General features: G+C 55.8%; 1 protein-coding gene and 1 pseudogene across 3 annotated transcripts in view; both read right to left on the bottom strand.

Annotated features, from left to right (window-relative positions):
- LOC146752005 (calumenin) overlaps positions 1 to 24,804 on the bottom strand; it is a 30,197-nt gene extending 5,393 nt beyond the window's left edge. For all 3 annotated transcript variants that reach the window (XR_014941038.1, XR_014941037.1, XM_085533210.1), the window contains exons 1-6: positions 24,648 to 24,804; positions 18,811 to 19,037; positions 10,146 to 10,339; positions 7,481 to 7,647; positions 5,204 to 5,264; positions 3,031 to 3,230 (exon numbers count right to left, since the gene is read on the bottom strand). Coding sequence is in view for 1 of the 3 variants with exons in the window: in XM_085533210.1 (XP_085389336.1) it covers positions 3,031 to 3,230; positions 5,204 to 5,264; positions 7,481 to 7,647; positions 10,146 to 10,339; positions 18,811 to 19,031 (843 nt within the window). In the remaining 2 variants the exon portion in view is untranslated. The remainder of the gene's footprint in view (positions 1 to 3,030; positions 3,231 to 5,203; positions 5,265 to 7,480; positions 7,648 to 10,145; positions 10,340 to 18,810; positions 19,038 to 24,647) is intronic.
- Positions 10,502 to 16,696, bottom strand: LOC146752006 (uncharacterized; annotated as a pseudogene).
- Positions 24,805 to 25,012: the final 208 nt, after the last annotated feature.

The raw sequence follows: 25,012 nt of genomic DNA, 5'->3' as shown, positions 1-25,012 counted from the left end.
ATCCATGGGGGGAGGGACATATGGGGAGAGGGAACATATGGGGAGAGGGATCCATGGGGGGAGGGAACCTATGGGGAGACCCTATGGGGAGAGGGAACCTATGGGGAGAGGGATCCGTGGGGAGAGGGAGGGAACCTATGGGGAGAGGGATCCATGGGGGGAAGGAATCTATGGGGAGAGGGATCTGTGGGGAGAGGGAGCCTATGGGGAGAGGGATGGTACCTATGGGGAGAGGGATCCATGGGGGGAGGGAACCTATGGGGAGACCCTATGGAGAGAGGGAACCTATAGGGAAAGGGAACCTATGGGGAAAGGGAGGGTACCTATGGGGAGAGGGATCCATGGGGGGAAGGAACCTATGGGGAAAGGGAGGGAATCTATGGGGAGAGGGATCTGTGGGGAGAGGGAACTCATGTGGAGAGGAAGGGAACCTATGGGGAGAGGGATGGTACCTATGGGGAGAGGGATCCATGGGGGGAAGGAATCTATGGGGAGAGGGATCTGTGGGGAGAGGGAGCCTATGGGGAGAGGGATCCATGGGGGGAAGGAATCTATGGGGAGAGGGATCTGTGGGGAGAGGAAGGGAATCTATGGGGAAAGGGAGGGAATCTATGGGGAGAGGGATCTGTGGGGAGAGGGAACCTATGGGGAAAGGAAGGGAGCCTATGGGGAAAGGGAAACTATGGGGAGAGGGATCCATGGGGAGAAGGAACCTAAGGGGAGAAGGAACCCATGGTGAGAACCTATGGGGAAAGGGAGGGAACCCATGGGGAGAGAGAATCTATGGGGAGAGGGAGGGAACCTGTGGGCAGAGGGAGCCCATGGGGAGAAGAAACCTAGGGAGGGAACCTATGGGGAGAGGGATCTATGGGGAGAGGGAGTCTATGGAGAATGGGAACCCATGGGGAGAGGGAACCTATGGGGAGAGGGATCCGTGGGGAGAGGGATCTGAGGGGAGAGGGAACCTATGGGGAGTGGGATGGAACCCATGGGTTAGAGGGAGCCTATGGGGAGAAGAAACCTAGGGAGGGAACCTATGGGGAGAGGGATCTATGGGGAGAGGGAGCCTATGGAGAATGGGAACACATGGGTTAGAGGGAGCCTATGGGGAGAAGAAACCTAGGGAGGGAACCTATGGGGAGAGGGATCTATGGGGAGAGGGAGCCTATGGAGAATGGGAACACATGGGGAGAGGGAACCTATGGGGAGAGGGAGGGAGCCCATGGGGAGAGGGACGGAGCCTATGGGGAGAGGGATCTATGAAGAATGGGAACCCATGGGGAGAGAGAATCTATGGGGAGAGGGAGCCCATGGGGAGAGGGAACCTATGGGGAGAGGGATCCGTGGGGAGAGGGACGGAGCCTATGGGGAAAGGGATCTATGAAGAATGGGAACCCATGGGGAGAGGGAACCTATGGGGAGAGGGAACCTATGGGGAGAAGGATCCGTGGGGAGAGGGAACCTATGGGGAGAGGGAACCTATGGGGAGAGGGAACCTATGGGGAGAGGGATCTGTGGGGAGAGGGAGGGAACCTATGGGGAGAGGGCTCTATGGGGAGAGGGAGTCTATGGAGAATGGGAACCCATGGGGAGAGGGATCCGTGGGGAGAGGGAGAGAACCTATGGGGAGAGGGAGCCCATGGGGAGAGGGAACCTATGGGGAGAGGGATCCGTGGGGAGAGGGAACCTATGGGGAGAGGGATCTATGAAGAATGGGAACCCATGGGGAGAGGGAACCTATGGGGAGAGGGATCCGTGGGGAGAGGGATCTGTGGGGAGAGGGAGGGAACCCATGGGTAGAGGGAGCCTATGGGGAGAAGAAACTTAAAGAGGGAACCTATGGGGAGAGGGAAGGAATGTATGGGGAGAGGGATCTATGGGGAGAGGGATCTGTGGGGAGAGGGAACCTATGGAGAATGGGAACCCATGGGGAGAGGGAACCTATAGGGAGAGGGAACCTATGGGGAGAGGGATCTGTGGGGAGAGGGAGGGAACCTATGGGGAGAGGGCTCTATGGGGAGAGGGAGTCTATGGAGAATGGGAACCCATGGGGAGAGGGATCCGTGGGGAGAGGGAGAGAACCTATGGGGAGAGGGAGCCCATGGGGAGAGGGAACCTATGGGGAGAGGGATCCGTGGGGAGAGGGAACCTATGGGGAGAGGGATGGAGCCTATGGGGAGAGGAATCTATGAAGAATGGGAACCCATGGGGAGAGGGAACCTATGGGGAGAGGGATTCGTGGGGAGAGGGAACCTATAGGGAGAGGGAACCTATGGGGAGAGGGATCTGTGGGGAGAGGGAGGGAGCCCATTGGGAGAGGGAACCTATAGGGAGAGGGAACCCATGGGGAGAGGGAGGGAACCTATGGGGAGAAGGAGCCCATGGGGAGAGGGATCTATGGGGAGAGGGATCCGTGGGGAGAGGGAACCTATGGAGAATGGGAACCCATGGGGAGAGGGAACCTATGGGGAGAGGGATCTGTGGGGAGAGGGAACCTATGGGGAGTGGGAGGGAACCCATGGGTAGAGGGAGCCTATGGGGAGAAGAAACTTAAAGAGGGAACCTATGGGGAGAGGGAAGGAATGTATGGGGAGAGGGATCCATGGGGAGAGGGATCCATAGGGGGAGGGAACCCATGGAGAATGGGAACCCATGGGGAGAGGGAACCTATGGGGAGAGGGATCCGTGGGGAGAGGGCTCTATGGGGAGAGGGAGTCTATGGAGAATGGGAACCCATGGGGAGAGGGATCCGTGGGGAGAGGGAGGGAACCTATGGGGAAAGGGAGCCTATGGGGAGAGGGAACCTATGGGGAGAGGGATCCGTGGGGAGAGGGAACCTATGGGGAGAGGGATGGAGCCTATGGGGAGAGGGATCTATGAAGAATGGGAACCCATGGGGAGAGGGAACCTATGGGGAGAGGGCTCTATGGGGAGAGGGAACCTATGGAGAATGGGAACCTATGGGGAGAGGGATCTGTGGGGAGAGGGATCCGTGGGGAGAGTGTCGGAGCCCATGGGCAGAGGCGGCACCTTGTCCTGGTCGGACTCGTAGACGAGGTGCCGGGCCTCGGCCTCGGCGTGGTCATAGTCCGCGGGCAGGATCCAGTCCCGCGTTTCCTGCTGGTCCATTTTCCCGTCGCGGTTCTTGTCCCTGAACTCCACAAACTGCTCCCGCTCCGTCTTCACCCACTCGGGTTCGTCGGCGTCTCCGTCGTGGCTGTACATGTCTCCTATGGGACACATGGGGGGCGGGTCAGGACCCCAAACACGCTGCCGGCCCCATTGATGGCCCCATAACAGCTGTGGGGTGCAGCTGCTGTGCTATGGCGGCCATTGGGACGGCACCAAACAGCAGCTGCTGCTGGACGGGATGGGAACTGCAACGGGGGGGATATAGGGGGATATAGGGGGATATAGGGGGATATAGGGGGATATAGGGGGGATATAGGGGGGTTATGGGGGATAGAGGGGGATATAGGGGGATATAGGGGGGTTATGGGGGATATAGGGGGGATATAGGGGGATATAGGGGGGTTATGGGGGATATAGGGGGGATATAGGGGGATATAGGGGGATATAGGGGGGATATAGGGGGATATAGGGGGGAATGGGGGGACATGGGGGGGATGGGGGGAGTGTGGGGAATGGGGGAATATAGGGGGGATGGGGGAATATGGGGGGAATACAGGGATATGGGGGGGATGGGGGGAGTGGGGGGAATGGGGGGATTGGGGGGAGTGGGGAGGTATGGGGGGAATGGGGGAATATGGGGGGAATGGAGGGATATGGGGGGGAATGGGGGGATATGGGGGAGAATGGGGGGATAATGGGATGGGGGAGAACAAGAGGGGGATGAGGGGTTATAGTGGGGAATATGGGGGAATATGGGGGGAATACAGGGATATGGGGGGGAATAGGGGGAGTGTGGGGAATGGGGGGATATAGGGGGAATGGGGGAATGTGAGGAGGTATGGGGGGGATGGGGGAACATGAGGGGAATGGAGGGATATGGGGAGGAGGGGGGATAATGGGATTGGGGAGAATATGGGGTGAGTAGGGGGATACGGGGGGGATGGGGGGATATGGGGGAATGGGAGGATAATGGGAGGAATAGGGGGGAATAGGGGGGGAATGGGGGGATATGGGGGGGTGGGAGGACATGAGGGATATGGGGGAATATAGGGGGGAATGGGGGGATAATGGGATGGGGGAGAATAGGGGGGAATGGGGGGTTATAGTGGGGAAGGGGGTATATGGGGAGGAATACAGGGATATGGGATGTACTGTGGGACATGGGATGTGCTGTGGGATATGGGATGTGCTATGGGATATTGAGATGTGCTGTGGGATATGGGATGTGCTATGGGATATGGGATGTGCTATGGGATATGGGATGTACTATGGGATATTGAGATGTGCTGTGGGATATGGGATGTACTATGGGATATTGAGATGTGCTGTGGGATATGGGATGTACTACGGGATATGGGATGTGCTATGGGATATGGGGTGTGCTATGGGTTATGGGGTGTACTATGGGATATGGGATGTGCTATGGGATATGGGATGTACTATGGGATATGGGATGTGCTGTGGGATATGGGATGTGCTGTGGGATATGGGATGTGCTGTGGGATATGGGATGTGCTGTGGGATATGGGATGTACTATGGGATATGGGATGTGCTGTGGGATATGGGATGTGCTGTGGGATATGGGATGTCCTATGGGATATGGGATGTGCTGTGGGATATGGGATGTACTATGGGATATGGGATGTGCTGTGGGATATGGGATGTGCTGTGGGATATGGGATGTACTATGGGATATGGGATGTACTATGGGATATGGGATGTACTATGGGATATGGGATGTGCTGTGGGATATGGGATGTGCTGTGGGATATGGGATGTACTATGGGATATGGGATGTCCTATGGGATATGGGATGTGCTATGGGATATGGGATGTACTATGGGATATGGGGTGTACTATGGGATATGGGGTGTACTATGGGATATGGGGTGTACTATGGGATATGGGATGTACTATGGGATATGGGATGTACTATGGGATATGGGATGTACTATGGGATATGGGATGTGCTGTGGGATATGGGATGTGCTGTGGGATATGGGATGTACTATGGGATATGGGATGTCCTATGGGATATGGGGTGTGCTATGGGGTGTGCTGTGGGCTCACCAATGTACTCCTCCAGGTCGATGAAGCCGTCCCCGTTCTTATCGATGTCCTCCATCGTCTCCTGTGGGATCACAGTGGGGCCGATGTGGGGTGAACCATGGGGGCGGATGTGTGGGGCTGGGGGATGTAATGGGGGCGGGGGGGATGTGTGGGGCTGGGGGATGTAATGGGGGCGGGGGGGATGTGTGGGGCTGGGGGATGTAATGGGGGCGGGGGGGATGTGTGGGGCTGGGGGATGTAATGGGGGCGGGGGGGATGTGTGGGGCTGGGGGATGTAATGGGGGTGGGGGGATGTGTGGGGCTGGAGGATGTAATGGGGGTGGGGGGGATGTGTGGGGTTGGGGGATGTAATGGGGGCAGGGGGAATGTGTGGGGCTGGGGGATGTAATGGGGGCGGGGGGGATGTGTGGGGCTGGAGGATGTAATGGGGGCGGGGGGGATGTGTGGGGCTGGGGGATGTAATGGGGGTGGGGAGCCGGACCTACAGGGCTGGGCCCAATGGGGAATGGGGCGGGGACCCACCTGGAATTGGGGTGGGGGTCTGTGGGGATATTGGGAAGGTAACCCAATGGGAACAGGGAACTGGGAGGAACTGGGACATGGGATCCAATGGGGAACTGGGGGTGGAGACCCATTGGGAACTGGGATACACTGCTATGGGGTAATGGGATCCCAGGGGGGATATGGGGTTCTGCTTTGGGGTATTGGGAACCAAAGGGGATATGGGGTTCTGCTTTGGGGTAATGGGATCCGGGGTTGGGGTATTGGGATCCCAGGGGAGATATGGGGTTCTGCTTTGGGAACCAAAGGGGATATGGGGTGCTGCTTTGTGGTAATGGGATCTGCTTTGGGGTTGGGTTATTGGGATCCCAGGGGAGATATGGGGTTCTGCTTTGTGGTAATGGGATCCAGGGTTGGGGTACTAGGATCCCAGGGGGGATATGGGGTTCTGGTTTGTGGTAATGGGATCTGCTTTGGGGTATTGGGATCCCAGTGGGATATGGGGCTCTTCTTTGGGGTAATTCTTTGGGGAATGGGGACCCAATGGGAACTAGGATACACTGGGAATGGGGACCCATTGGGAACTAGGATACACTGGGAATGGGGACCCATTGGAACTGGGAATGGGGACCCACTGGGAAGTGGGGAGCTATGGGGAGCCATGGGGACCTATGGGGAGCCATGGGGAGCTATGGGGAGCCATGGGGACCTATGGGGAGCCATGGGGAGCTATGGGGACCCATTGGGAAGTGGGGAGCTATGGGGAGCTATGGGGAGCCATGGGGAGCTATGGGGAGCTATGGGGAGCTATGGGGAGCTATGGGGAGTTATGGGGAGCTATGGGGAGTTATGGGGAGCTATGGGGAGCCGTGGGGAGCTATGGGGAGCCGTGGGGAGCTGTGGGGAGCCATGGGGAGCTATGGGGAGTTATGGGCAGTTATGGGGAGCTATGGGGAGCCATGGGGAGCTATGGGGAGTTATGGGGAGCTATGGGGAGCCATGGAGAGCTATGGGGAGCTATGGGGAGCTATGGGGAGCCATGGGGAGCTATGGGGAGCTATAGGGAGCTATGGGGAGCCATGGGGAGCTATGGGGAGCCATGGGGAGTTATGGGGAGCTATGGGGAGCTATGGGGAGTTATGGGGAGCTATGGGGAGGTATGGGGAGCCATGGGGAGCTATGGGGAGCTATGGGGCTCCATGGGGAGCTATGGGGAGTTATGGGGAGCTATGGGGAGTTATGGGGAGCCATGGGGAGCTATGGGGAGGTATGGGGAGGTATGGGGAGCCATGGGGAGCCATGGGGAGCCATGGGGAGCTATGGGGAGCTATGGGGAGCCATGGAGAGCTATGGGGAGCCATGGGGAGCCATGGGGAGCTATGGGGAGCTATGGGGAGCCATGGGGACCTATGGGGAGCTATGGGGAGTTATGGGGAGCTATGGGGAGCTATGGGGAGCCATGGGGAGCTATGGGGAACTATGGGGAGCTATGGGGAGCTATGGGGAGCCATGGGGAGCCATGGGGAGCTATGGGGAGCTATGGGGAGCAGTGGGGAACTATGGGGAGCTATGGGGAGCCATGGGGAGCTATGGGGAGCTATGGGGAGCCATGGAGAGCTATGGGGAGCTATGGGGAGCCATGGGGAACCATGGGGAGCTATGGGGAGCTATGGGGCTCCATGGGGAGCTATGGGGAGCTATGGGGAGCTGTGGGGCTCCATGGGGAGCTATGGGGAGCTGTGGGGCTCCATGGGGCTCCATGTGCCCGTTCCCCACCTGCACGACGATGTCCTTCATGTGCTCGTACTCCTCGGGGTGCAGGAAGGCCGTGAACTCCTCCTTGGTGGCCGCCATGTCGCCGTCACGATCCGCCATCTTGAAGCGCCGCTCGTCGCGAACCATCATCTGCTTGTAGTTGAAGCCGTCGTCGGGATCGGGGTCGTCTGCGGGGGGGGGGACAATTAACACCAATTAATTAACAGCAATTAATTAACGCCAATAACTTAACAGCAATTAATTAACAGCAATTAATTAACAGCAATTAATTAACACCAATTAATTAACAGCAATTAATTAACGCCAATTAATTAACAGCAATTAATTAACACCAATTAATTAACACCAATTAATTAACGCCAATTAATTCCTCGCTGGGACGAGGTGCAGGGACCTTACCTAACCCCGACCCCAACCCCGACCCCGACCCCATCCTGACTTCTAACCCTGACCCTTAACCCAAACCCTAACTCCAACCCCAACCCCGACCCCCAACCCTAATCCCATCCCATAACCCTAACACTAACCCCACATCCAACCCCAACCCCTAACCTCAATACTCTGACCCCAAACCCCAATCCATGACCCCCATCCCTAACCCAAACCCCAACAGTCTGACCCCTAACCCCAATCTTAACCCAACCCTGCAACCCAAACCCTAACTCCAACCCCAACCCCAACCCCCAACCCCGAACCCCATCCCATCCCATAACCCTAACACTAACCCCACATCCAACCCCAACCCCAACCCCAACCCATCCCATAACCCTAACACTAACCCCACATCCAACCCCAACCCCTAACCTCAATACTCTGACCCCAAACCCCAATCCATGACCCCCATCCCTAACCCAAACCCCAACAGTCTGACCCCTAACCCCAATCTTAACCCAACCCCGTAACCCAAACCCCAACTCCAACCCCAAACCCCGACCCCCAACCCCATCCCATCTCATAACCCTAACACTAACCCCACATCCAACCCCAACCCCTAACCTCAATACTCTGACCCCAAACCCCAATCCTAACCCCAGGGTCCTTGGGGTCGCAGGGTCATGGAGTTACAGGGTCGCAGGGTCATGGGGTCATGGGATTACGGGGTCACAAGGACATGGGGTCACAGGGTCATGGGGTCACAGGGTCATGGGGTCACAGGGTCATGGGGTCACACAGCCATGGGGTCACAGGGTCATGGGGTCACACAGCCATGGGGTCACAGGGTCATGGAGTCACAGGGTAGCAGGGTCATGGGGTCACAGAGTCATGGGGTCGCAGTGTCACAGGGTCACGGGGTCATGGGGTCACAGGGTCACGAGGTCACAGGGTCCCAAGGTCACTGTGTCATGAGGTCACAGGGCCATGGGGTCACAGGGTAGCAGGGTCATGGGGTCACAGGGTCATGGGGTTGCAGTGTCACAGGGTCATGGGGTCACAGGGTCACGAGGTCACAGGGTCCCAAGGTCACTGTGTCATGAGGTCGCAGGGCCATGGGGTTGCAGGGTCACGGGGTCACAGGGTCATGGGGTCGCAGGGTCACAGGGTCGCAGGGTCACAGGTTCCCAGTGTCATGAGGTTACAGGGTTGAAGGGCTGCAGGGTCATAGGGTCACGGGGTCATGGAGTCACAGGGTCACGGGGTCACAGGGTCACGGGGTCACAGGGTCATGGGGTCACAGGGTCACGGGGTCACAGTGTCACAGGGTCATGGGGTCTCAGGGTCGTGGGGTCGCATGGTTAAGGGGTTCACAAGGTCATGGGATCGCAGGGCCATGGGGTCACAGGGTCATAGGGTCGCAGGGTCATGGTGTCCTGAGGTCGGGTTCCAGGGTCATGGGGTCACAGGGCCATGGGGTCGCAGGGTCATAGGGTCGCAGGGTCGGGTCACAGGGTTATGGGGTCACAGGGTTGCAAGGGTCATGGGGTTCCAGGGTCATGGGGTCACAGGGTCATAGGGTCCTGAGGTCACGGGGTCACAGGGCCACGGGGTCACAGGGTCATGGAGTCACAGGGTCACAGGGTCATGGGGTTGTAGGTCTATGGGGTCACAAGGTCATGGGGTCACAGGGTCCCGGGGCTGCAGTGTCACAGGGTCACAGGGTCGCAGGATCATGGGGTCACAGGGTCAAGGAGTCACAGGGTCACAGGGTCACAGGGTCACAGGGTTCCAGGGTCATGGGGTCACAGGGTCATGGGGTTGCAAGACTATGGGGTCACAAGGTCATGGGGTCACAGTGCCATGGGGTCGCAGTGTCACAGGGCCAAAGGGTCACAGGGTCATGGGGCTGCAGGGTTACAGGGTCACAAGGTCATGGGGTCACAGGTTCACGGGGTTACAGGGTCGCAATGTCACAGGGTTATGGAGTCACAGGGTCATGGGGTCACAGGGTTGCAGGGTCACGGGATCACAGGGTCATGGGGTCATAGGGTCACAAGGTCACAGGGTCACGGGGTTGCAGGGTCGCAATGTCACAGGGTTATGGGGTCACAGGGTCATGGGGTCACAGGGTCATGGGGTCATAGGGCCATGGAGTCACAGGGTCACAAGGTCACAGGGTCACAGGGTTGCAGGGTCGCAATGTCACAGGGTTATGGGGTCATGGGGTCACAGGGCCATGGGGTCACAGGGTCATGGGGTCATAGGGTCACAGGGTCACGGGGTCACAGACCCAGCACGGAGCCGTAGGTGGCGTTGCGATACTCGTCCCAGGACACGGTGCCGTCCCCGTTGAGGTCGTGTCCCTTCCACTGACGCTCCACGTCCTCGTAGATCCAGCGCTTCTGCGCAAACTTGATCCACTCCTTCAGCTCCTCCACCGTCACGAACCCGTCCCCGTCAGCGTCGATCTTCAGCACGATTTTGCTGCGGGGGAACACGGGGTGAAGATCCTGGAAACGCTCTCAGTTCTACTCCAGGCCCTACTCCTAGTTCTACTCTTAGTTCTACTCCTGACTCTACTCCTAGTCCTACTCTTGGCTCTTAGTTCTACTCCTGGCCCTACTCCTAGTTCTACTCCTGGCCCTACTCCTAGTTCTACTCCAGGCTCTACTCTTAGTTCTACTCTTGGTTCTACTCTTATTTCTATTCCTGGCTCTACATAGTCCTGGCCCCACTCCTGGTCCTGCTATTAGTTCTACTCTTGGCCCTATTCCTGCCCTACTCTTGGCTCTACTCTTAGTTCTACTCTTGGTTCTACTCCTACTTCTACCCCTGGCCATACGTAGTCCTGGACCCACTCCTGGTCCTGCTCTTAGTTCTACTCTTGGCTCTACTCCTGGTCCTGCTCTTAGTTCTACTCTTGGCTCTACTCCTGGCCCTGCTCTTGGCTCTACTCTTAGTTCTACTCCTGGCCCTACTCTTAGTTCTACTCCTGGCTCTACTCTTAGTTCTACTTCTGGCCCTACTCTTAGTTCTACTCCTGGCTCTACTCTTAGTTCTACTCCTGGCTCTACTCTTAGTACTACTCTTGGCCCTACTCTTAGTTCTACTCTTGGCCCTACTCCTAGTTCTACTCCTGGCCCTACTCCTAGTTCTACTCCTGGCCCTACTCTTAGTTCTACTACCGGCCCTACTCCTAGTTCTACTCTTGGCTCTTAGTTCTACTCTTGGCTCTACTCTTAGTTCTACTCTTGGTTCTACTCTTATTTCTACTCCTGGCTCTACGTAGTCCTGGCCCCACTCCTGGTCCTGCTCTTAGTTCTACTCTTGGCTCTACTCCTGGCCCTGCTCTTGGCCCTACTCTTAGTTCTACTCCTGGCTCTACTCCTAGTTCTACTCTTGGCTCTACTCCTAGTTCTACTCTTGGCTCTTAGTTCTACTCTTGGTTCTACTCTTATTTCTACTCCTGGCTCTATGTAGTCCTGGCCCCACTCCTGGCCCTGCTCTTAGTTCTACTCTTGGCCCTATTCCTGCCCTACTCTTGGCTCTACTCTTAGTTCTACTCTTGGCTCTACTCTTATTTCTACCCCTGGCCCTACGTACTCCTGGCCCCACTCTTGGCTCTACTTCCAGCCCTACTCTTGGCCCTACTCTTAGTTCTACTCCTGGCCCTACTCCCAGCCCTACTCCTGCCCTACTCTTGGCCCTACTCCTGCCCTACTCTTGGCTCTACTCTTAGTTCCACTCCTGCCCCTACTCTTGGCTCTACTCATATTTATACCCCTGGCCCTACTCTTAGTTCTACTCCTGGCCCTACTCTTGGCTCTACTCCTGCCCTACTCTTGGCCCTACTCCAAGTTCTACTCCTGGCCCTACTCCTAGTTCTACTCCTGACTCTACTCTTAGTCCTACTCTTGGCTCTTAGTTCTACTCCTGGCCCTACTCTTAGGTCTACTACCGGCCCTACTCCTAGTTCTACTCCTGGCCCTACTCCTAGTTCTACCCCTGGCCCTACTCTTGGCTCTTAGTTCTACTCTAGGCTCTACTCTTAGTTCTACTCTTGGTTCTACTCTTATTTCTACTCCTGGCTCTATGTAATCCTGGCCCCACTCCTGGTCCTGCTCTTAGTTCTACTCTTGGCCCTATTCCTGCCCTACTCTTGGCTCTACTCTTATTTCTACTCTTGGCTCTACTCTTATTTCTACCCCTGGCCCTACGTAGTCCTGGCCCCGCTCTTGGCTCTACTCTTAGTTCTACTCCTGGCCCTACGTACTCCTGGCCCCACTCTTGGCCCTACTTCCAGCCCTACTCTTGGCCCTACTCTTAGTTCTACTCCTGGCCCTACTCCCAGCCCTACTCCTGCCCTACTCTTGGCCCTACTCCTGCCCTACTCTTGACTCTACTCTTAGTTCCACTCCTGCCCCTACTCTTGGCTCTACTCATATTTCTACTCCTGGCCCTACATAGTCCTGGCCCCACCCCTGGCCCTACTCTTAGTCCTACTCCTGGCCCTACTCTTGGCTCTACTCCCAGCCTTACTCTTGGCTCTACTCTTAGTCCTACTCCTGGCCCTACTCTTGGCTCTACTCCTGCCCTACTCTTGGCCCTACTCTTAGTTCTACTCCTGGCCCTACTCTTAGTTCTACTTCTGGCCCTACTCTTGGCTCTACTCTTATTTCTACTCTTGGCTCTATTCTTATTTCTACCCCTGGCCCTACGTAGTCCTGGCCCCACTCCTGGCCCTACTCTTGGTTTATTGGCCCTACTCCTGCCCTACTCTTAGTCCTACTCCTGGCCCTACTCCCAGCCCTGCTCTTGGCCCTTCTCCTGCCCTACTCTCAGCTCTGCTCTTAGCTCTACTCTTGGCCGTGCTCTCAGCTCTACTCTCAGCTCAGTTCTTAGCTCTACACTTGGCTCTGCCCTTAGTTCTACTCTTGGCCCTACCCTCAGCTCAGCTCTTAGCTCTACTCCTAGCTCAGCTTTTAGCTCTACTCAGTTCTGCTCTTAGCTCAGCTCTTGGCCCTACTATTAGCTCTACTCTGGGCTCCACTTCCAGCTCAGCTCTTAACTCTGTTCTTAGCTCTGCTCTTAGTTCTACTCTTGGCCCTACTCAGCTCTGCTCTTAACTCCACTCTTGGCCCTACTCTCAGCTCTACTCTTAGTTCTGCTCTTGGTCCTACTCTTAGCTTTGCTCTCAGCTCAGCTCTTAGCTCTACACTTGGCTCTGCTCTTAGTTCTACTCTTGGCCCTACTCTTAATTTTGCTCTTGGCCCTACTCTTAGCTCTACTCTGGGCCCCACTTCCAGCTCAGCTTTTAGCTCTGCTCTTAGTTTTACTCTCAGTTCTCTTTTTAGCTTGGCTCTTAGCTCTACTCCTAGCTTAGCTTTTAGCTCTACTCTTAATTCTGCTCTTGGCCCTACTCTTAGCTCTACTCTGGGCCCCACTTCCAGCTCAGCTCTCAGCTTTGCTCTTAGCTCTACTCTCAGCTCTACTCTTGGCTCTGCTCTTAGTTCTACTGTTAGTTCTGCTCTTGGCCCTACTCTTAGCTTTGTTCTTGGCCCTACTCTTAACTCAGCTCTTACCCTACTCTCAGCTCAGCTCTCAGCTCAGCTCTCAGTTCTGCTCTTAGCTTTGCTCTTAGCTCTACTCTCAGCTCAGTTCTCAGCTCTACTCTCAGCTCAGCTCTCAGCTCATCTCTCAGCTCTACACTTGGCTCTGCCCTTAGTTCTACTCTTGGCCTGACTCAGCTCAGCTCTTGGCTTCCCTCCTGCCTTTATCTTCCCTCTCCCGGCTCTTCCCCTGGCTCTGCCCTCCTCTCCCGTTCCCTCCTGGCTCCATCCCATCCCAGCTCCTCACTCACTCCTGGCTCCATCCCATCTCTTCTCTCCTGGCTCCGTCCCAGCCCTACTCACGTTTTGCCTTTCTCCCTTGGCTCTCCTTGCAGCTCCACACCCCAATCCCACCCCCAACCCCCACCCCACACCCCACACATCCCCCACCCCCACCCTTTGCTCTCAGCCCCCCCCAGCTTGTATTTTTAGCCCCCCACGCAGCCCCACGGCGCCATATTTTTAGCAGCAGCTGCCCATGTTGAGCCATGGCAGGAATGCGGGATGCGGCACTGCATTAAAGTGGAAGCACAGAGTTGTGGCCGCGCTGCCCCACAGCTGGGGGGGGGGATGTGGGGCCGGCTGTGGGGTGCAGGGACCGGGAGCTGATGGATGGGATACGGGATCCCCCACCAGCCCCACAAGGAGCCCCATGGGACCGGGCTGCCCTTAAGGCCCCACAGCCGCGCATGGAATGCGGCACCACAATGCAGGAGGGAGGGATGGCAGCACCCGGCAGCAGCTGTGGGGCTGCCCCATAGCACAGGGATGGCAGCTGTGGGGCTGCCCCATAGCACAGGGATAGCAGCAGCTGTGGGGCTGCCCCATAGCACAGGGATGGCAGCAGCTGTGGGGCTGCACCATAGCACAGGGATGGCAGCAGCTGTGGGGCTGCACCATAGCACAGGGATAGCAGCAGCTGTGGGGCAGCCCCATAGCACAGGGATGGCAGCAGATGTGGGGCTGCCCCATAGCACAGGGATGGCAGCAGCTGTGGGGCTGCCCCATAGCACAGGGATGGCAGCAGCTGTGGGGCTGCCCCATAGCACAGGGATGGCAGCTGTGGGGCTGCCCCATAGCACAGGGATAGCAGCAGCTGTGGGGCAGCCCCATAGCACAGGGATAGCAGCAGCTGTGGGGCTGCCCCATAGCACAGGGATGGCAGCAGCTGTGGGGCCACCCCATAGTGCAGGGATGGCAGCAGCTGTGGGGCTGCCCCATAGCACAGGGATGGCAGCAGCTGTGGGGCTGCCCCATAGCACAGGGATGGCAGCAGATGTGGGGCTGCCCCATAGCACATGGATGGCAGCAGCTGTGGGGCTGCCCCATAGCACAGGGATGGCAGCAGCTGTGGGGCTGCCCCATAGCACAGGGATGGCAGCTGTGGGGCTGCCCCATAGCACAGGGATGGCAGCTGTGGGGCTGCCCCATAGTGCAGGGATGGCGGCAGCTGTGGGGCTGCCCCATAGTGCAGGGATGGCAGCAGCTGTGGGGCTGCCCCATAGCACAGGGATGGCAGCAGCTGTGGGGCCACCCCATAGTGCAGGGATGGCAGCAGCTGTGGGGCTGCCCCATAGCACAGGGATGGCAGCTGTGGGGCTGCCCCATAGCACAGGGATGGCGGTGGCCCCCAGAGGGAATGTTGGGGGTCTGGGATACAGACCCCAATGCTGAGTGACCCCAGACCCCAAAGCTGAATGACCCCAAAGCCAGGAGTGCTCCCAGACCCCAAAGCTGGGAGTGACCCCAAAGCCATGAGCAACCCTAAAACCACGAGCGGTCCCCGACCCCAAAGATCTAAATGTCCCCAGAGCTGGGAATATCCCCAGACCCCAAAGCCACGAGCAGCCCTAAAACCACGAGTGTTCCCCATCCCCAAAGCTGGGAGCAGCCCCAGACCCTACAAATGGGAGCAGCCCCAGACCCTACAAATGGGAGCAGCCCCAGACCCTACAAATGGGAGCAGCCCCAGACCCTACAAATGGGAGCAGCCCCAGACCCTACAAATGGGAGCAGCCCCAGACCCTAAAGCTGGGAGCAATGAGGCAGCAATGAGAGGCAGCAAAGGAAACTCCTTTGGGGCCACCACATCCCCCATCCCCACCATGGACACCCAACTGTGATCCTAAATGGGATCATGGAACCTTTAGGGTCAAGAAACTCCTTTGGGATCACCATGTACCCCATCCCCACCATGGACATCCGACTGTGTCTGTAAATGGGATCACGGCATCAGTAGGGTCAGGAAATCCCTCTGGGACCACCATAGACACCCAACTGTGATCCTAAATGGGATCATGGAACCTTTAGGGCCAGGAAATCACTCCAGGACACCAAGACCACACATCCCCATCATGGACACCCAATTGTGATCCAAAATGGGATCATGGCATCAGTAGGGTCAGCAAATCCCTCTGGGACCACCATAGACACCCAACTGTGATGCAAAATGGGATCATGGAACCTTTAGGGCCAGGAAACTCCTTTGGGGCCACCACATCCCCCATCCCCACCACAGACACCCAACTGTGATCCTAAATGGGATCACGGAACCTTTAGGGTCAGCAAATCGCTTTGGGGCCACCACATCCCCCATCCCCACCATAGACACCCAACTGTGTCCCTAAATGGGATCACGGAACCTTTAGGGTCAAGAAACTCCTTTGGGACTACCAAGACCACCCATCCTCAACATGGACACCCAACTGTGATCCTAAATGGGATCACAGAACCTTTAGGGCCAGGAAATCCCTTTGGGACCACCAAGACTACCCATCCCCACCATGGACACCCAACTGTGTCTGTAAATGGGATCACGGCATCAGTAGGGTCAGGAAATCCCTCTGGGACCACCATAGACACCCAACTGTGTCCCTAAATGGGATCATGGAACCTTTAGGGTCAGGAAACTCCTTTGGGACCACCCAACCTGTGACCCTAAATAGAATCATGGGGTCAATAGTGTTGGAAATGACCTTTAGGATCACCAAGTACATGCAACCCCACAATGCCCACTGCCCATGTCCTAAATACAACCATGGAATCATTTGGGCCCACCCATCCCCACCAAACGGTGACCCTAAATGGGATCATGGGGTCATTAGGATCAGGAAAGACCTTTAGGACCTCCAGGCCCACCCATCCCCATCAAACGGTGACCCTAAATGGGATCATGTGGTCATTAGGATCAGGAAAGGCCTCCAGGACCACCAGGCCCACCCATCTCCACCATCCCCACCAAACAGTGACCCTAAATGGGATCATGGAACCATCGGGATCAGAGAACTCCTCCAAGACAACCAAACCCAACCATCAGCACCGTCACTCACCGAACCGTGACCTTAAATGGGATGATGGGATCATTAGGGTTGGGGAAGACCCCCAGGACCACCAAGACCACCCGCCACGGCCACTAACCACGGCCCTAAATAGGTTCATGGGATCATTAGCGTTGGGAAAGACCTTTAGGATCACCAAGTCCAACCATTCCCACCATGGCCACTATCCATGGCCCTAAATAGGTTCATGGAATCATCAGGGTTGGGAAAGATCTTTAGGATCATCAAGACCAAATGTCACCACCATGGCCACTAACCATGGCCCTAAATGGGATCATGGGACCATCGGGGCCAGGAAATCCCTATAGAACCATCAAATCCATCCACCACCACCATCACCCACCAAACCACGACCCTAAATGGGATCATGGGACCACCAGGGTTGGGAAATCCCTCTGGGACCCCCAAGTCCACCCATCACCACCATGGCCACCGGCCACATCCCTCAGTGGGATCATGGGATCATTAGGGTCGGAAATGACTTCCAAGATCACCAAACCCAAAAGTCATCACCAGGTCTACCCTGTCCCTACGTAGGATCACGGCATCATTAGGGTCAGGAAATCCCTCTCGGATCACCGGATCCACCCACCTCTGCTGTCCTAAACCAAACCACGTCCCTAAATAGAGCCATGGAATCATTAGGGTCAGAAACAACTTCTAGGATCACCAAATCCCAAACTTATCCCCATGCCTACTAACCCTGACCCTAAATAGGACCGTGGAGTCAGGAATGTTGGACAAGATCTCTAGGATCACCAAGTCCACCCTGTTCTTAAATAGGATCCTATGAGGTAGGAAAATACCTTCAGGACCACCAAAGCAACCCATCCCCACCATGGCCACTAACCATGTCCTTAAATAGGTTCGTGGAGCCTTTAGGGTTGGGAAAGACCTTTAGGATCATCAAGTCCAACCATCACCATCACGGCCGTTAACCACGTCCCTAAACAGGGTCATGGAATCATTAGGATCAGGGAAGCCCCCTAGGACCACCAAACCCATCCACCACCAAGGTCACCCACCAAATCATATCCCAAAATAGGATTGTGGAACCATTAGGGTCAGGAAATCCCTCTAGGATCACCAGATCCACCCAGCTCTGCTGTCCCAAACCAAACCACGTCCCTAAATAGAGCCATGGAATCATTAGGGTCAGAAACAACTTGTAGGATCACCAAATCCCAAACTTATCCCCATGCCTAACCCTGACCCTAAATAGGACCATGGAGTCAGGAATGTTGGACAAGATCTCTAGGATCACCAAGTCTACCCACCAACGCACTCTCCATCCCTCCCCCATCCTCCCCCTGCTCTCAGTCCCTACCCCATCCTCTCCTTACTCTCCTATCCTCTCCCTACCCCACCCTCCCCTTGCTCTCCATCTCTCCCCCATCCTCCATCCCTCCCCCATCCTCCCCCTGCTCTCAGTCCCTCCCCCATCCTTCCCTTGCTCTCAGTCCCGACCCCATCCTCTCCTTGCTCTCCTATCCTCTCCCTACCCCATTCTCCCCTTGCTCTCCCTCCCTCCCCCATCCTCCATCCCTCCCCCATCCTCCCCCTGCTCTCAGTCCCTACCCCATCCCCTCCTTGCTCTCCTATCCTCTCCCTACCCCATCCTCCCTTTGCTCTCCATCTCTCCCCCATCCTCCCTCCCTCCCCTATCCTCCCCCTGCTCTCAGTCCATACCCCATCCTCTCCTTGCTCTCAGTCCCTCCCCCAGTCTCTCCTTGCTCTCAGTCCCTCCCCCATCCTCTCCTTGCTCTCAGTCCCTACCCCAGTCTCTCCTTGCTCTCAGTCCCTCCTCCATCCTCCCCTTGCTCTCAGTCCCTACCACAGTCTCTCCTTGCTCTCAGTCCCTCCCCCATCCTCTCCTTGCTCTCAGTCCCTACCACAGTCTCTCCTTGCTCTCAGTCCCTCCCCCATCCTCTCCTTGCTCTCAGTCCCTACCCCAGTCTCTCCTTGCTCTCAGTCCCTACCCCAGTCTCTCCTTGCTCTCAGTCCCTACCCCAGCCTCTCCTTGCTCTCCTCCGGCGTCAGCTGGTCGAAGGTTTTGGCCTCGTCGGCTCCCAGGAAGGCGTCGTGGTCGTAGTCGAAGCTCTGTGCGTCGTTGTGCTCTTTGTCGCTCAGCGGCGCCTCGTGGTGCACGCGCTCCTTCTTCTCCGTGGGCTTGGCGGCCACGCACGCCGCGCTCAGACACAGCAGCACCAGCAGCTCCTGGGTGCTCATGGTGACCTGAGGACACCGGGGGAACCGTGTTAATTACGGCCTTAATGAGCCAGGAATTAATGGCTGCAGGAGGAGGGTGAACGGAACAGAGGGATATGAGAGGGTGGGGAGAGCAGGGAGGGAAGGAAGAGAGAACGGGGGAGATGGGGGAGGAGAGAAGGAGGGAGAGCAAGGGAAAAGGGGGGAGATGGAGGGAGGAGAGAAGGGAGGAGATGGAGGGAGAAGGGGGGAGAAGGGGGGAGATGGAGGGAGAAGGGGGAGATGGAGGGAGGAGAAGATGGGGGAGATGGAGGGAGGAGATGGAGGGAGATAGAGGGAGGAGAGAAGGAGGGAAATGGAGGGAGAAGAAAGAGGAAGATGGCAGGAGGAGAGTACAAGGGAGATGGAGGAAGGAGAGAAGGAGAGAGACGAAGGGAGGAGAGAAGGGGGAGATGGAGGGAGGAGAGAAGAGGGGAGATGGAGAGAAGAAAGAAGGGGGGAGATGGATGGAGGAGAGAAGGGGGAGATGGAGGGAGATAGAGGGAGGAGAGAGGAGAGGAAGGGGGAGATGGGGGGAGATGGAGGGAGATGGAGAGAGGAGAGAAGAGGGGAGATGGAGAGAAGAAAGAAGGGGGGAGATGGATGGAGGAGAAGATGAGGGAGATGGAGAGAAGAGAGAAGGGGAGAGATGGAGGGAGGAGATGGAAGGAGGAGAGAAGGGGAGAGATGGAGGGAGGAGATGGAAGGAGGAGAAGACACAGAGGGAGGAAGGAGAGGGGAGAAAGGGAGGAGGGAGATGGAAGGAGAGGGAGGGAGAAGGAAGAGGGAGAAGTGCAGGGGAAGAACAGGAGGCAGAGAAGGATGGAGGAAAGAAGGGTGGAGGAGGGAAAGGTGGGAGGAGAAAAGGGAGGGAGGGAAAGGGAGGGGAGGGAGAAGAGTAGAGGGAGAAGGATAAGAGTGAGAAGATGGGTGAGAGAAAGACGGAGGGAGAAGAGTGGGGGGAGGGCAGGAGGGAGGAGGGTGGAAGAGAGAAAGAGAGGAAGAAGGAGGGAGGAGGGTGGGAAGGAGAAGGATGGAGGACATAAGAATGGAGAGAAAAGGGTAAAGGAGAGAAGGGTGTAGGGAGAAGGGTTGGGGGAGGAAGGAGAAGGAGGGAAGGATGGAGAATGGTGGGGGAAGGACAGGAGGGAGAAGAAGGGAGAGAAAAAGGTGGAGGGAGAAGGAGAGGAGCGAAGGATGGGAGCAACAACCAGCACCAACAACCAGCACTAACCAGCACCAACCACCATCAACCACCATCAACCACCATCAACCACCATCAACCAGCACCATCAACCACTGTCTGCTGTGGCCATTCGGGATCCCAACACACTGCAGGGTTAGGATCCACTGCTATGGCCATTAGGGATCCCAACATTGGTTTGTCCTTGGGGAATCCCAATGCACTATGAGGTTTGGGACCCATTGGTTTGGCCATGGGGGATCCCAATACACCTTGAGGTTTGGGATCCAATATGAGGTTTGGGCATGGGGGATCCCAATACACAATAAGGTTTGGCAATGGGGACCCCATTACACTATGAGGATTGGGATCCAATATAAGGTTTGGCAATTGGGGATCCCAATGCACTATATGGTTTGGGATCCAATATAAGCTTTGTCCATTGCGGATCCCAATACACCTTGAGGTTTGGGATCCAATATAAGGTTTGGCAATGGAGGACCCCAACACACTATGAGGTTTGGAACCCATTGGTTTGGCCATTGGGGATCCCAATACACATTGAGGTCTGGGATCTATTGGTTTGGCTATGGGGGATCCCTATACACAATAAGGTTTGGCAATGGGGGACCCCAATACACCTTGAGTTTGGGATCCACTATAAGGTTTGGCCATTGAGGACCCCAATACACTATGAGGTTTGGGATCCAATATAAGGTTTGGCAATGGAGGACCCCAATAGACTATGAGGTTTGGAACCCATTCGTTTGGCCATTGAGGATCCCAATACACCTTGAGGTTTGGGATCCAATATAAGGCTTGGCCATGGGGGATCCCAAAGCACTATAAGGTTTGGGATCCATTGGTTTGGCCATGGGGGTTCCCAATACACCTTGAGGTCTGGGAAAAATTGGTTTGGATATGGGGTATCCCAATACACTATGAGGTTTGGGATCCACTATAAGGTTTGGCCATTGAGGACCCCAATACACTGTGAGGTTTGGGATCCAATGTGAGGTTTGCCCATGGGGGATCCCAATACAAGGTTTGGCCATGGGGGACCCCAATACATTATGAGGTCTGGAACCCATTGGTTTGGCCACGAGGAATCCCAATACACTATGAGGTTTGGCAATGGGGGATCCCAATACACTATGAGGTTTGGCAATGGGAGATCCCAATACACTATGAGGTTTGGCAATGGGGGATCCCAATACACCTTGAAGTCTGGGACCCATTGGTTTGGCCATGGGAGATCCCAACACACTATTAGGTTTGGGATCCAATATGAGGTTTGGCAATGGGGGAACCCCATACACTATGAGGTTTGGGACCCATTGGTTTGGCCATTGGGGATCCCAATACACATTGAGGTTTGGGATCCACTATAAGGTTTGTCCATTGAGGACCCCAATACACCTTGAGGTTTTGGATCCAATATAAGGTTTGGCCATGGGGGATCCCAATACACAATAAGGTTTGTCCATTGTGGATCCCAATACACCTTGAGGTTTGGGATCCAATATGAGTTTTGGCCATGGGGGACCCCAACACACTATGAGGTTTGGGACCCATTGGTTTGTCCATTGGGGATCCCAATACACATTGAGGTCTGGGACCCACTGGTTTGGCTATGGGGGATCCCAATACACCTTGAGGTTTGGGATCCAATATAAGGTTTGGCAATGGAGGACCCCAACACACTATGAGGTTTGGAACCCATTGGTTTGGCCATTGGGGATCCCAATACACATTGAGGTCTGGGACCCACTGGTTTGGCTATGGGGGATCCCAATACACCTTGAGGTTTGGGATCCAATATGAGTTTTGGCCATGGGGGACCCCGATACACTATGAGGTCTAGGACCCATTGGTTTGGCTATGGGGGATCCCAATACACCTTGAGGTTTGGGATCCAATATAAGGTTTGGCAATGGAGGACCCCAACACACTATGAGGTTTGGAACCCATTGGTTTGGCCATTGGGGATCCCAATACACATTGAGGTCTGGGACCCACTGGTTTGGCTATGGGGGATCCCAATACACCTTGAGGTTTGGGATCCAATATGAGTTTTGGCCATGGGGGACCCCGATACACTATGAGGTCTAGGACCCATTGGTTTGGCTATGGGGGATCCCAATACACCTTGAGGTTTGGGATCCAATATAAGGTTTGGCAATGGAGGACCCCAACACACTATGAGGTTTGGAACCCATTGGTTTGGCCATTGGGGATCCCAATACACATTGAGGTCTGGGATCTATTGGTTTGGCTATGGGGGATCCCTATACACAATAAGGTTTGGCAATGGGGGACCCCAATACACCTTGAGTTTGGGATCCACTATAAGGTTTGGCCATTGAGGACCCCAATACACTATGAGGTTTGGGATCCAATATAAGGTTTGGCAATGGAGGACCCCAATAGACTATGAGGTTTGGAACCCATTCGTTTGGCCATTGGGGATCCCAATACACCTTGAGGTTTGGGATCCAATGTAAGGCATGGCCATTGTGAATCCCAATACACAATGATGTTTGGGACCCATTACTTTCCATTGAGGATCCCAATACACTATGAGGTTAGGGACCTATTGTTTTGGCCTTGGGGGATCCCAATACACCATGAGGTCTGGCCATGGGAGATCCCAACACACTATGAGGTTTGGGATCCACTATAAGGTTTGGCCATTGAGGACCCCAATACACTATGAGGTTTGGGATCCAATGTGAGGTTTGCCCATGGGGGATCCCAATACAAGGTTTGGCCATGGGGGACCCCAATACATTATGAGGTCTGGAACCCATTGGTTTGGCCACGAGGGATCCCAATGCACTAAAAGGTTTGGCAATGGGGGATCCCAATACACTATGAGGTTTGGCAATGGGGGATCCCAATACACTATGAGGTTTGGCAATGGGGGATCCCAATACACCTTGAAGTCTGGGACCCATTGGTTTGGCCATGGGAGATCCCAACACACTATGAGGTTTGGGATCCAATATGAGGTTTGGCCATGGGGGACCCCGATACACTATGAGGTTTGGGACCCATTGGTTTGTCCATTGGGGATCCCAATACACATTGAGGTTTGGGATCCAATATAACGTTTGGCCATGGGGAACCCCAATACACTATGAGGTTTGGAACCCATTGGTTTGGCCATTGGGGATCCCAATACACATTGAGGTCTGGGACCCATTGGTTTGGCAATGGGGGATCCCAATACACCTTGAGGTTTTGGATCCAATATAAGGTTTGGCCATGGGGGATCCCAATACACAATAAGGTTTGTCCATTGTGGATCCCAATACACCTTGAGGTTTGGGATCCAATATGAGTTTTGGCCATGGGGGACCCCGATACACTATGATGTTTGGGACCCATTGGTTTGTCCATTGGGGATCCCAATACACAATGAGGTTTGGGATCCACTATAAGGTTTATCCATTGAGGACCCCAATACACCTTGAGGTTTGGGATCCAATGTAAGGTATGGCCATTGTGAATCCCAATACACAATGAGGTTTGGGACCCATTACTTTGTCCATTGAGGATCCTAATACACTATGAGGTTAGGGACCTATTGGTTTGGCCTTGGGGGATCCCAATACACCATGAGGTCTGGCCATGGGAGATCCCAACACACTATGAGGTTTGGGATCCAATATAAGGTTTGGCAATGGGGGACCCCGATACACTATGATATTTGGGACCCATTGGTTTGTCCATTGGAGATCCCAATACACATTGAGGTCTGGGACCCATTGGTTTGGCAATGGGGGATCCCAATACACCTTGAGGTTTGGGATCCAATATGAGGTTTGGCAATGGGGGACCCCGATACACTATGATGTTTGGGACCCATTGGTTTGGCCATTGTGGACCCTAATACACATTGAGGTTTGGGATCCACTATAAGGTTTGTCCATTGAGGACCCCAATACACCTTGAGGTTTTGGATCCACTATAAGGTTTGGCCATGGGGGATCCCAATACACTATGATGTTTGAGACCCATTGGTTTGTCCATAGTGGATCCCAATACACCATGAGGTCTGGGATCCACTCTAATGGGATCCCAATACACCTTTAGTTTGGGATCCCCCCGTTGGGTTCCCGTCGATCCCACCCACCCCTTGTGAGTCCGGGACGTGGCGGTTTCGGTTCGTAGAGCAGAACCGGGTCACGGGACCGGCTCTATTGGGTTCTATGGGGGGGTCCCCAACCGGGGGGTCCCAACTTGGGGGTCCCGAGCACCGCGGGGATCCCCGGCACCGCCATGTTGGACCCCGTTACCCAACCCCCCCCCAACCCCCTTCTGGGACCCCCCCGGTACCGGACCATCCCCCATATCGGTCACCATAGTAACGAACCCCCCCCCCCCCCCGCTGTCCGTCCATCCGCCATTACCGGCCGCTCCGCCGCCCTCTCCCCGCCGCTCCGCCGCACCGACCGGAAGTAGCGCCGCGCCACGCCGCACGCTCCCGCCTCCTTCCTACGCTGACCAATCAGAAAGCACCCACCCCTCGGGGTGTTGCAAGCGACGCGCGCTGATTGGTTTATCCCGCTGCCTGTCAGCGCGTTGTCCCGCCTCACTCCATCAGTCCCCCTCCTCGTGGCCCCGCCCACTCGTTCCCCGCCGCGGGCGCTGATTGGATGGAAAGCGCCACGTCCTCAAGCGCGCGCCGGAGGATGGCCACGCCCACATCGGCGCGTCGACACACTGCGCATGCGCGGGGAGAGAGCGGCGGGACAGAGCGGAGGTCACGTGGGGG

The sequence above is a fragment of the Coturnix japonica genome, unplaced genomic scaffold (genome assembly GCF_054131305.1).
Source record: "Coturnix japonica strain WE unplaced genomic scaffold, WE-NBRP24 Scf055, whole genome shotgun sequence".
Classification (NCBI taxonomy): Eukaryota; Metazoa; Chordata; class Aves; order Galliformes; family Phasianidae; genus Coturnix; species Coturnix japonica.
The sequence above is the reverse complement of the archived record's forward strand: the minus strand, read 5'-3'. Positions and strand labels throughout refer to the sequence as shown.